Below are 13,358 nucleotides of genomic sequence, written 5' to 3'. Positions count from 1 at the left end.
ACATTATCATGAGCTGGAGACGAAATCGTAACGAATGGTGCACTATGATTTGTAGTACTTGCAGCCTGTATGTAAAGTTTAAGGATAAAGTATCATGGCTAAGCATGCAGCTAAATGCCTCGTAAACAATGCAGAAATCTTTAACTAGTTTTCAATGATTTAGCAACATTATTTAAGAAGTACAAGACAGTGTTGCCTTTAATATTTCTTAAGGACAAATAATAAGTTGGCTCCTTCTCATTTCGAGCTCAATAAATCACAAGACTTTGCACGTTAAGCGAGAAATACGCACTTCAAAACTTGCTCGCGGGGTTTCCAGAGGTAGTGGTGGGGAAGCAGAAGCTACATTTCAGTAGCTCTGGTGAAATATCACTTACCCGATCTGAAGGTCAGACAGAACGAAGTAGGCAGGTTCAGGAAAAGTGCGTGCCCACTTCTCTCGTGCGCTCTGACACCAAACCTGCCAGGCACTGTCAGAAGAAAAGGTTGCGTTTAAAAGGAGAGAAAGGGTTTGAAGTTTCTGTGTATTTCCACACACTGCTACAGCGTGTACAACCTGCCACTTCGGAGGCTAATTTGTTTTCGTTTTGACCGTCGAGATGTTGTCACAACTCGGAGCGTCTGCGGTCACCTGTGCCACCACCAATGGCACAGCGCACAGGGGTTTGTGGGAAATGTAGTTTTCTGGTATCTTCGACAGACCCTCCGGTATTTTCGGGCTATGACGTGACGCCTGTTGACTGCAAAGGAAGTTTTAAGAGGTCCTCTAACTTTAGCCGGAATACTTCCAAGACCAACACGACTGAAGGGAGAGATGTTTTATCATCTGCAATTGAGACGCTTCTCTGAGTCTACTTCTATATTGTTTACTTACTCAAGACATATTTAGTTTAGCCCCAATTAAGTTTCAGTGTTAGGATGCAGGGGTTGGGCATACTATTCATAAAACCCTGTGCAATACAATGTGAATCCATTAAATAGTCCCGCAACAATTGAGTTCGCCTACGTTGTTAAAATGTTTGTGGAGACTGTTTTAAAGAGGTAGCCTGGCCATAGTTTGTTGCTTTTATGTATTAGCTTTATTGCACAGGTGTTCCTCATATTTAATGAAAAGCATCCATACATATAAAGTGATGTGAAAGAGGGCATTGTATTATCCAGTGACGGTTGGGAGCCAAGACATCTAGAAAACAAACTTCAGTTATGAGGAGCATAACAGGTTGTCCAACAAGGATAATACCCAGTTTGACCACAAGAGGGAAGCAAAACCAAAGGTAATACAATCAACATTTCAGGACAGAAGACTGGAGGCGTTTTGATTGGGCAGTTTCAGTTTTTATTTCAGTGCAGTAAGATTATTTATCAAAGCACCTCTTGTCTGATAAAAACGAAAACCCACTAAAACAATAAACTGCTGCTAACCTGAACATCCAGCTGTCTTCTGCTATGGGGTACTGTCATCAACTATTGTTTCTTTTCTAGAAGTGTAAACTGTCTGTGGTTAATCTAATGATTATTCACAATATAAGTGCAAATCAATCTAGGTTAAATGATTTTGTCTGATGGATGGATACATCAATGTAAATGGTAGCTCTCTCCCCATCATAATCAAGTATGTGATTGGTGCGATTCTGCTCACATTCAACACTCAGACAGACCATTTAAAACACTTTGAGCCATTCAAAGTTGACACTGAGGTTCAACATGAGGCAGTAGGGGACATCACTCACATAGTCAGCAAGGAGACAAATCAAGATGTTTTTAGCCAAGAAACACAAGAAATAAAAGAAACACTGCCCAAATCAGCAAATGAGTGGATGATGTTTGAGGTAAATCATCTCTTTGGCCCCTTCAGTACAGAGCAGTGTCATTAATATCCACATAATACTAAGTGAGGCTGCCTTGAATTAAATACATCAAGAAAAAAAAACATGGTTTAAAAGAATAATCATAATCTGCTGATGCAACATTGTCAAAACCAAAACCAACGCAAAATCCAGATATTTTAGAGCAACTTTTCAAGTAAGCATAAAAACAAACCAAGGGAGGACAGTATAAATGTTCCACCCTGTTAATCCACAAGTTTTAAAAACTCTTCAAGGAAATGTGTCACGTGTAGATTCAACATGCAAGTATGTTGTCTGTGTAAAATAACGGCGGACTTTTTAATGCAACTGGTAGCTCCAAATGTACACATTCCTCTCTACCACATCTGTAGGGCCGAGCAATACATCAACATTCATCATCTATCAACTATCCTGTGATCATATCACAGTATTTTCTATTTTGTGAAACATTATGCACTTTAATAATTTTAAGTTAGATTTCTACCAGAACTATTTCCAAAATTCTTGAGAATGTCATCTGAAACTCTTAGTTTCCATTATTTTGCTGTCCAAAGTGAGAAACTACTAAACAATTTGATGCAGTTTTTCATATAGAAACATATCAAAACAATTACTGATTTCAGATGATGATCTTCCGCTTATCATGACATTTTTTCTTTTCCATATTACCCAGCCCTACTTCTCCATGTTTTCAGAAAGACTGAAGGAGAATTGAAAGAGTAGAGGGACTGCCAATGCCACAATGTGGACGTGGCAGATTTGTATACATGGATAACAAGCCCAGAGATAATGTTCATTCTGGACAATTCTGCAATACATGATTTACATCCAGTGTCAATGCAGGAAGAACTATGATGTTTAAATAATACTACAAGTAGGGTGTGGATGCAACATGTCATCCAATCTATCAGACCAGTCAGTGTTGGTTTTCTTTAACATCTAACATAGACGATCGAAATGTGAACGTAAAAAAACTTTGTCTTTGAACATAATCCAGGGTTCTGCAGAATCAGCGAATATCATATATGTGTTTGGTGAGTGGGATGACATAACAGCAAGGTTCTTGGTGTGATGTTCTGCTGTAGAGGAAGCTAAGGAGGCAGGACTCCTATATGTAGGTTGAGGAGGGGTACTGTGGATGCCACCAGTCCATGAGCCTCACACTGAGTACAGGATCCAACACCACCTGGGTCCCGCCCTGATCCCCCCTCTTCTTCCCCCGCTGGATCGGCGAGTCCTGGAACAGCAGACGAACGCGGTGGTGGCGCATGTCTGTGCTAACGTTCATTGTGAACTATGACAAAGAAAGACAGACCAGTTTGGATTAGGAGGGGAGTTACGGTTACTTGGTGCACCAGTTCATTTTTGCATTAGTTCATGATCAAAAATTGTATTCAAGTTAAAGCAGACAAATGGCAAAAATAATAAAAATACATGAGTTAACATCTCTTTAACATACATGTTGCCAGTAAGTGGGGAGATTCTGGAGGCCCTACAAACTCTTAAAGACTGTTAAAATATATTATATTAATCATATAAAAACGACTTCCTGCTCCCTAGGTGTCACCCCAACCAGACTTCCTAAAGAGCTTATAACTATGACTGTTTGCAAGTCAACCCCTCGCCAATCTCTGGTCTTGTTCCATCACATTTCAAACCTCACCAACTTTTATAATACCAAAGCTTCCTTTTATTTCTTAAGTTTTAGAGGAAGTTATTTTTGAACAGCTAACAGATAGGAGCTCAAACATTCTTACGGCCACCGACACCGGGCAAGGTTCCATTCTGGTCCTCTCTGATCTCATCACTACCTTGACACAGCCGATTCAACAACACTAACTGAACATTTTGTGAGAATCAGAATCACAGCTCTTACTGTAAATGGTTTGTACAGTTTCCTACTAATATGGGAAGCTTTACCTAATCTTTAGGATCACTAAGCTATGGCGTTCCCATGGACTGGCAGCAGAGTTGGAGACTGTATCATTAATATTAAAAAATGTAAATGGTCAACATTAATCTCCTTAACTGTTAAAAATGTCCTTTTTGATGACTTATTACTTCCAACACAGGTCAGCTACAGCTACAGGGTAACACAGGCAAAAGAACAGTCTGTGCTGTCTACTATATGAAGTAGTAGCCAATATCTGTTACTAACCAAGGTGAGGGTCATGCCCATGACCACAGGGGTGAAGATGAAGTTGAGGGTGGTGACCTGAAGCACATAGCAGTCAGAGTCTGGGTTTGTGTGAACATCTTCGTATTGTCTTGGCATGCGCAAGGACTTGGCACGACCATTTTTACCGTGTCCCTGCTGGGATGGAGATGATCACAGAAATACAGAAAAAATAAGCATGACAGCAGCTACAACAACAGGCTATTATGTTAATGGTTTTCATATTAGGAAAGAAGTGTAGTTGGTTTTAAACAACCTTTTTTACCTGCTGTATGAACTTGAAGTTGAACTCCCACAACGCCTCTGGCCGAGTCCCTGACACCTTTCTGACCCAGAACAGTAAACACTGCAACAGGACGCATTAAGCACATAAAATCGACATTTCCACAGTGAAATGAGTCTTGGAAAAAAAACAAGCCAGTCCAACCAAACACTACACAAGGGGCCTCTATTAAGAAGAGCGTTCAACTTAGTCTGGCTCTCTTTGAGCTACCTGGCTCCACTCAGCCTAACCAGCCTAGCCCTGGTCGTGGATAGCTTGAACATAACAAAGCTGGTTATCAACAGGTCCATTTAGCCCTGAACTTTAGCCATAAGCTCTTAATTACAAGCCAATCACATCCAATACTAACAGATCAGAAAGAGAAACAAAATTTAGTTAGGTATCTGATGGCACATCAGTTCATTCACCTTGGAGTTGTGCAAAGTTGTGGGTGTGGATTCTGGCAGGGCAGGAATTTTAGAGATACGTAAGTCGAATGGCTCATACAAATGGAAAAGGGAGCGAATCACACAGGCCCGCAAACAGCGCATCCTGTCAATAGAGTCAGGCTGGAGACGAAATGGCAGGTCAGTATCAATCCTGTAGTGTCTGTGAAGGAGAGACGGATGGTTGGAGGGAAAGAAAAACATGTCAATTATACAAAATATCAGTTTACTCCATTAATTTGCTCATTTGTTGGACAACATTCACAACGTTTTATCTCGTCATACACACTGCTAAAAAAGGATATGTTCCTCATTTTAACAAGAAATGATGAACTTGTATGGTATATTTCATTCTAAGACACTTTGTATTGTTTTTTGTATTGTTTAAAAAAAACTGAGAAAAGCGAAAGCATGGAGGGCACAGAGAGGTTTTACTCCAAGTAGCACTTTCACTACCTCTGTCTCTTGAGTCAATCAGCAAATCAGTCTTACACAGACTACATCAACCTCGTTAAAGTGGACCATGACGAGCAGAGAACTTCATTCTTGTGCAAAAATATTGATGGGAAAAAACACCAGCACTCCACTTTTCTGTTACATTATTTTCACCCCTGACTACATGCAGTTGATCAATAAAACCACCTCACCTTCTGTAGAGCCTGGTCCAAAAAGCTGCAGTGCAAGTGACTGTCCAGGCATTCCTACAGATTAGAGCAAATTTGCACACATCCTCAGGCCGAATGTAAGAGGCGAGCATTAACCAAATATCCACTGGATACTCCCCGCCATCACTGCTCTCACTGCTTTCTGTGAAGACAGCAAGCAAACATCACAGTCAACACCCTGGAAAGGTTGTTGTTCAACAGGTATACTTAAAAACAAATTTTACCTTTTCTCCTTTTGTTTTTCTTCTTGTGGGCCACTTTAGTTTCATTTTCTCCATCTTCCTCAGGGTCTAGGTCATCACTGCTGTCCAAAGCGTCAGCTTTAACACTCGCTGCAGAAGAGACGACTTCCTCTACAGCACCCTGAGATGCTTCCAGGCCGCAGAGTAATTTTACTGAAACACGCAGTGTTAAGTTAAGCACCTAAATCACCTTTCCAGACATGGCCAAGGGACACAGTAATCTCAAGTAATTGATATACAGTAAAAACAAGTTACCTTCTTTTTCAACTGCATTTGCAACAGCCTTCTTCACCCTCCCTGACTTCACAACGGCTGGGTCGGCATCAGCATAATCAGCAACGGTCACTAAGAAAAAAAACAGGAATATGTTCTAATAATTATACTGTTCAGAAGTCATATTTCCTCTGCTATGACCACTAACGTTACTGACAGTACATACACAATCCGTCTGTTACATGACTTTAACAAAAGGTTCATGACGTTAGCTACATTCACCTAATAACGGTACCAGAAAACAAACTCTAAAGGTGGCCGTAACAAGTACTAATTTTTTACTATAATGTAGTACAACATTTGAGTCAAGTACTTCGTATTCGACCTTGTAAATTGAAGGGGAAACTACTTAAATTCCAGCCGACTATGGACTGCTGGCAGTGGGCGAGCTAGCTTGCTAGCTAATGTAAACGTAACGTAACCGTTACCTGATTCCGAACAAACGTCCCCGGCCTTAAATTTCAGCCGTTTTCGGTTCCCTTTCTTGGGCATGTCGACACCAATGATCTGTGGGGGCTTAACGGGCCCGTGAGTCCTGCCATGTCTCTATGGCAAGCGGAGGTAGGGAGAAAGAAAGAAAAATTAGAGAGAAATTGAAAAATGTTCCGCCAGGATCTTCAGCCATCATGGAATGACGTAACGCTGCAAGCAACGCGAGAGTATCGTTGTTGTCTATTTTCCTCCGCGGCTTTACTGCCATCTGTCGGTTTAGAACATTTCAACGATGGCTCGTGATAAAAAGTGTAGAAAACTGTCTGCCGCATTACTTTATCAGCCAAATATAGCTTTTATTAAAATATCTCCAAGTTCAAACTTTATTTTACTTGTCTACGTTTTGGAGGTACAGGAACTCAACTTTCCAGAATACTTCATACTTAACCCTGGGCGTTCCTATTAGAAATAATTTTATTTCTCGATTCGGTGTTAATATTGTGTATTACAACATTTTATTATCAGTGCTTCATTCATTTGATGTTGTTTTTTATGCCAAATAAAAAAAAAAGATTGTCTGGAAATCTGGTCTTTGTCTCAAATCTCAAATTATGTGCCAATGTAGTTCACCATGATGTTTAATATGGCGCTTTTTATGTGCAGGTGCCGGTCAAACTTAATTGCATATTAAGCTATTGCTTAATGAGCAGTTTATAAATAATTGTTTTGTATTGCTCAATGATTCATGGCTATGACTTGACTTGAGCTCTGTTATCTATCATGTCATATGGCATCATGTAAGGAGCTGTCTGTAAATGAGAAGTCCAGTCAGACATCGATCAGTCATCTTTTATAGTTTGTCATTTTTTAAAATTTAGTTCAGTTTTAAATTTAAATTTTCATCAAATGTCTATTGCATTAACTGACTGTGAGGGTTCAATAATGCAGACCAATCAAGAAGTAAATAATTTGTCAGTAAACACAGATTGATTAATCAGGTGTCCACTGAAACAGTAGGCTTTGAAGAAAGAGGTTTCTCGGGGTTTCCTCCAGAGCCTGCTGCCCGTCTGGCTTCACTGAAGAGCCATGAGATGTGTCACGTATTTCATCTGCCCATCTACTTCTCACTCAACAGCAATGTCAGGAAGTGACAGAAAGTGGAGATACTTTGTCACTCTGCTTCTCATAAGGTGGCTAATGCACACCATTAAAGCTGCCCCGACATTCCTGAGCCAGGCAGATTAGAGAATAACCATCGGTCAGAGGAGAAAGAAATTTTAAGAAATGCTTATGGCGGACAATGTTATCAGACCCAAGAGTCATAATGCTAAAAAGATCCACAGTGCTGTGTTCAGTGACCTATGTAAGTATTTTGTTAAAGTGCTGCAGGCCACCACAGCATCCCAGAATGGCTGCTGACAACATTGTTGTCAAGACCTTGAAAACTCAACTGCAGAGAGCCACATCTCCCAGGGCAAAATTCCTATGAAACTAAAGCAAAATTAGTGTTTTGAGAAATCCTGCTGCAGATCAAAGATGACCAAAAAACAGAGGCAATGCTTCGACCTCTGACCATGAGAAATTACTCCCTGACAATTTAGTAGTCGACACAGTGATTGTCTCATCTTCTTCAACTTTACAGATGGGTCAGAGGAGATGTCGTGAGGAATCAGGTTCTTCTTGTTTGTGGCCAGAGTTTTCATTAAGCCCTTTACTGACTGCATCTCAGGTATGTAGCTCCAATGCTGTCCAATATCTTATGACCACTATTTATTTTCACAGACCTCCTCTTCATATAGCACAGAATTTGATTTCACCTTGAAGGAAATCAATTCACTATGGTTTTCTCCAGATAACATAAGTTTTCCCCATATCAAGATCTTTCAATAACAAGATTTAGTCTCATTTTCACTCATCCAACCTACAACTGCCCCAAGTAAGTCAGCCACTAAAATCAAATCTCACTGCTAACAGCCGTTCAGAAATGTGGCCTAAAACTATAATAAACTCCACAAATAAAAACCTCTCTAATCTATACACATAATAAATTCTATTCTTTTACCAAACTGCCAAACACAACCCTTTGTAATTAAAGGAAAAATATAATTGCAGGTCATATTACTATTAGGCCATAAACTTCAAATACGTTGCTATGTTCCTTAATGTAGCCTCAATTCTGATTATTTGTCCTAATACTGCAGATAGCACATTTTTACAATAAGTGTTCAATAATTGCTCATTTGGAACATCAGAAATCTATGGCAGCCATCTCAGAAATGAGCTTTAATAGATGCCTTCATAAGAAAACAAAACTAGCAATCTTTTTTCTTTTGAGGACATGAGACCACATAGTAGTCTGGAGGCCTGATAGCAATAATTACTGTAAATTGAGGGTTAGATTATCCAGCTCCTATCCTTCTGTGTGAAGTTTGTCCTGTTCATGTCAGCAGAAGTGTTTTGACCTGGTTTTGCTGTTTATTTTGACATTGCTGTCAAAGAATTGAAATGCTGAACTCAGAGTGAAGCACTGCTAGTTTTAGTTTACTTAAATCAAAGCAAAAGTTCTCATTATAGTAGTATGTAGTGGAAAGTAACTAAGTACATTAAGCACCGTACTAGAGTATTTCCATTTTCTGCTACTTAATACTTCTACTCCACTACCATTCAGAGGCAAATATTGTGCTTTTCACCCCACTACATCTATTTGATACCTTTAGTAACTAGTTACTTTGCAGATACAGATTAATGATACAAAATATAATCAGCATATAAATGATGATGTATTATTATGGATAAAGACAAGACTTCTTTATTATCATTTGGTGAAATGTACAAGCTACCTGTCAGTACATATAGTAAAAAAGATAGGCGCCACCTTCACCAGCTGATTGAAGTACAGTAAACATCAAGTGAAGGTCAGATGCAGCGCCTAGGTGGCGACAAACAGCCTTCTGTATCTAACCTTAGAGGTGAAATATAATTGAGCGAAGGCTTTTAAACTCAAAGGTGGGATCTTTTTCCCAGTTAAAAGGATTGTTTTTTGGGGAGTTTTTCTTCCTCGGTCTAAGGACAGAGGGTGTCATATGCTGTAAAGATTGTAAAGCCCCCTGAGACAAATTTGTGATATTGGGCTATATAAATAAAACTGACTTGACTTTACTTGACACTGAGTGTGTGAATGTACACAAGAATATGATTAACTTGTATTAAAATCACAAAGGTAATATACATTGACAGAAAATGTTTTAAATTAAATCATCATAATGATTGGACAATGAAAATGGACTACAGAATATAATCAGTGTGCTCTTCAGTCATCACTGTTGATTTTTTTTAACGCTAATACAGTTAACTTTAAAACATCCACTGTGAGCTGAGAGGTAATTTGGAGATACATTGGAACTATATGGGGCTTTGTGACAAAAACAGGCCTGTCTTTAATGTGTCTGAATAATTTGAGGGAAGCATGCAGACAAATTACGTATTCTTTACATCACAAGAATTGTTCTTTGAACTTCAATTTACTATTTCCAACAACCATCAAAGTTTGAATTTGGAAAATAACACTTTCTTTCTATTACCAAATGTATTGTGGTCTATTCAGCACTGCCACAGCAACATGCTTATGAATAAATTAAAAGATTATATTTGTGTTAAATCTAGGACCATTTTCAAGTCACCTGTTTATGTCTCTGGATAGATAATTGTTTTAACTGCATTATGTAAAACCACAATGTCTCACTAAAGAAATCAGTGAAAGGCACTTGAAATGAAAAGCCCATCCCAATGGGAGAGCCCCTGGTACTCCTCCGTCATTTTAAATAAAATAAATTATTTTGCTCCTTTCACCCACAATTAACAATGAAGGAAGATATATGACAGTGTTTATTTTTTTATGCTATGCTTTTTTATACTGTAGCACTTGATGATCTGAGAAAACAAAGGCCTAAACACTGCAACACATGCAGCAACAACAAGTGTGTGGTTGATATACTTCAGGCCCTTGGTGTTGTGGAATGGATGGCCACCAAACAATTCAGTGGCAGTCACTCAGAATAACGCACAGCTGACTGATGACTGTTTCTCCTGTCTCTTCTTTCTATTACTAATATGTGTAACCTTACGGTTCATGTCAGGTCCTGCAGGGGGCGCTGCGCACTTTCAGTGCACGACCTGCCTCTTGGTTAAACTGATGCCACTGGAACGCGCGTCATGTCTCAGGAGCTGTCAGGTCGTGAACGTGCTTAGTGGTGCTGATGTGAAAAGTTAATTAGACTTTACCAATCAAGGGTCAAGTCTGCGCTAACCGCAGAAACATGATACTGGAGTAGAGTTTGGAGATTATGCTTTGACACTAACGACCGTCCAGCTGATTCCAGTCCTCTGTTTTGCACGCGCATGTGGTGCAAACGCTTATAGGCTGAAAGCTGGGAGTTCGTCCCTTATTTCCAGAGAGCTGTAGCCCGGTAGTGACAACTGCAGATTCCCCTGTGCGTGCGTGCGTGCGTGCGTGTGTGTGTGTGTGTGTGACTGAGCGACTGTGTGTGTGTGGGAGGAGGAGTGAGAGTCGCTTCGGTGGCGGTGTGAAGAGATGGAAGCGGAGAAGGCGGATGCAGATAAGACTCGCTCTCACTGTCCCCAAGACTAAGGACGCAGATTAAACGTTTCCTCTCGGATATTTTCCAGTTTTTTTTTTCATATATATATTTTCCTGCCAATGTACTATGATCTCCGTCGTGCTCGCGGGCACCACCCCTCCAAACGCACCCGTCTATCTCTGAGCTGTCAATCATATCACGCCGGGATTTCTACATGTGAGTGCATGGCTCGCCGGGCAGGGCGGATCTGCTCACGGGGTGAAAAAACGCCGGTTAATATGGATGAAAGGTCAACCATCATCTCATCATTTCAATCACTCTGATTAGGTAAGGCGATGTGAAGCTTAAGGATGCACGTTTGATGCCCGAGACATGTAATGCAATGGGAAGAAGGCGCGTATCTACGCTTGCATAGGCTGCGCGTTGCTATGGGGCGTTAATAGGCCTTCTTATCAGTTATTATAAGTCTGTTTATCAGGCTCGTAACCCCTATCCCTCTTCTTAATCCCCACAGCGACACTGTCCTATAGCGCTGCCCGGACCACAGAGCAGGGAAGATGATGTGCGAGGTGATGCCGACCATCAGCGAGGGAGACTCGGGTGGTCCTCCCAGAGGCACCGGCGGCGTCCCGAACGGCTCAGACCAGGAGGCCAACTTCGAGCAGCTGATGGTCAACATGCTGGACGAGAGGGACAAGCTGCTGGAGTCCCTCAGGGAGACTCAGGAGACTCTCATTCAGTCTCAGACTAAGCTGCAGGGGGCGCTGCACGAGAGGGACGTGCTCCAGCGGCAGATCAACGCCGCGCTGCCTCAGGTGAGGAGCAGTCGGCCTCTTGAGGGGGGGGGGGGGGGGGGTCGGGTGAGATGGGTGAGGTTTTGTCCGGAAGAGCAGCAACCGTTGCGTGCATAATTTGTCGTAAGGTACAATAAGGTATTGAATTGAACTGTAGACTTAAATGAAGAGATATCAGGTCAGTGGTTATCTTGAAACCTTTGGTGCTCAGAGCTCCATAGCCCAAAAGCTCCAGACTTTACTATTTACTGTGCATCAACTGGTTTGTGCTAATGTAATGGAACATTTGATTGGGAATATGCAAATGTATTTATAAGGGCCTTAAGGTGGACTCTGCATTAATCTTGAGGACCCTGTCTTAAAAGGGTTCCTGGGTCAAAATCAAAATACGTAATTTTGTGCTTATATGTTGCATATTCCACAAATCTCCAAATCTTGGGGTCAGGTAATGTTCTAGCATGCAAATCATATATTTCAGATTTCAGAAAAAGTAGAAGGAAATGGGGGGTTCATAGGCGCTGAGCACCTTATTTTGCCCCTGGGCCGACCCTCGAGTTATTGCGGCCATGGTGGTACTGATGGTGACTTATTTGGAGCAAATTTAATGACATTATTGCTTGTTTTTCTCTGTGCCAGTGGGTTCAAAAATGGCAACAAATCTAAAGACCCACTGCTTGTGCTAGACCTGTTTAGTATTTCTGTAGAAAGCTTGGATTTCCGAGGTATACACCTCTGCTGGGGAAGCCCCCTAACACTCCTATATGTCCCGGGACATCACTATGAGAATAACCGTGAAGATGATGGGGATACACAAGCACATACCACTTCAAAAGCTCATAAGTGGCAGCGTGCCAAAAAGGAGGATCTAAATGTCGAGTAGGTAGGAAGGTAATGTAGTAGGTTGAAAGGTGGATAGGAGGTAGATGGAGGGTTTTTACTCACTAGATGAATGTTGACTCTGACTGTAGAGGTGCAGGCCAGATGTTGAGAGCCCTGCTGGTCAGAGAGGAGGGCAGGGCCCACCTATCATCATCTGGATTGGAAAAGCCTCACCTCTGTGCACAGCGACCTGCCTGTCAGTGGTAATGTGAGTGAAAGGAGCTGGTGGTAAACTGGGGATATCTTTGACGTTTGTCGCCTAAGTGTGTGTTAGTGTAAGGGAAAGAGAGCTGAATAAGGGCTGTTGCAGTCACTGAGCATGACGACAATGAAGCCTCAGCACATAAAGCTGTGTTACCCTCTGACCCTCTGGTCTAAATGCGTGGCATGATGTCACAGTATGGTGTGTGTGTGTGTGTGTGTGTGTGTCTCTGAGTGTGTGTGAGGGCGAGGGAGAGAGCCATGCTGACGATGACAGCCTCACTGCAGCCTTTTGTGAAAGAAACATGGCCGCTTGCTAGTGTACATGGCCCTTGGCTGCTTGCTTCCACACATGCATACATGTCTGCGTGTGTGTGTCAGAGAGAGAGAGAGAGAGAGAGAGAGAGAGAGACGAGAGAGTGGGAAGAGGCTGTCATGCTTGTTTTCTAATCCTGCTTGGTTCAGCGTAATGTTTTATTCTAGCAATAATACAAGTATTAGTTATACAGTCATAGACCTTGGGGACATTATGCAGACATTATG

The 13,358-nt window shown here is 41.4% G+C and overlaps 3 protein-coding genes across 5 annotated transcripts in view; 1 reads left to right on the top strand and 2 right to left on the bottom strand.

Annotated features, from left to right (window-relative positions):
* tfeb (transcription factor EB) overlaps window positions 1-564 on the bottom strand; it is a 30,866-nt gene extending 30,302 nt beyond the window's left edge. For both annotated transcript variants that reach the window (XM_070902322.1, XM_070902321.1), the window contains exon 1: window positions 378-564. The gene's annotated coding sequence lies outside the window, so the exon portion shown is untranslated. The remainder of the gene's footprint in view (window positions 1-377) is intronic.
* A 2,188-nt stretch (window positions 565-2,752) lies between these two features.
* Window positions 2,753-6,430, bottom strand: tmem183a (transmembrane protein 183A). 2 transcript variants are annotated; one of them, XM_070902670.1, is made up of 8 exons: window positions 6,340-6,430; window positions 5,894-5,983; window positions 5,621-5,791; window positions 5,379-5,538; window positions 4,714-4,894; window positions 4,289-4,369; window positions 4,006-4,161; window positions 2,753-3,141 (listed from the first exon to the last, which is right to left on the bottom strand). In XM_070902670.1, the coding sequence occupies exons 1-8, from the start codon at window positions 6,401-6,403 to the stop codon at window positions 2,956-2,958; spliced, it is 1,089 nt and encodes a 362-aa protein (XP_070758771.1). In that variant the 5' UTR covers window positions 6,404-6,430; the 3' UTR covers window positions 2,753-2,955. The 2 variants fall into 2 exon arrangements, with proteins under 2 accessions (XP_070758771.1, XP_070758772.1); XM_070902671.1 differs by lacking the exon at window positions 5,894-5,983 and having other exon boundaries at window positions 6,340-6,403.
* A 5,068-nt stretch (window positions 6,431-11,498) lies between these two features.
* Window positions 11,499-13,358, top strand: part of ppfia4 (PTPRF interacting protein alpha 4) — a 51,845-nt gene continuing 49,985 nt past the window's right edge. The window contains 1 exon segment of the mRNA XM_070902380.1: window positions 11,499-11,756. Coding sequence (XP_070758481.1) covers window positions 11,499-11,756 — 258 coding nt within the window.

This window comes from Enoplosus armatus, chromosome 3, assembly GCF_043641665.1.
Source record: "Enoplosus armatus isolate fEnoArm2 chromosome 3, fEnoArm2.hap1, whole genome shotgun sequence".
Lineage (NCBI taxonomy): Eukaryota > Metazoa > Chordata > Actinopteri > Centrarchiformes > Enoplosidae > Enoplosus > Enoplosus armatus.
This window is presented reverse-complemented; position numbering and strand designations above follow the sequence as displayed.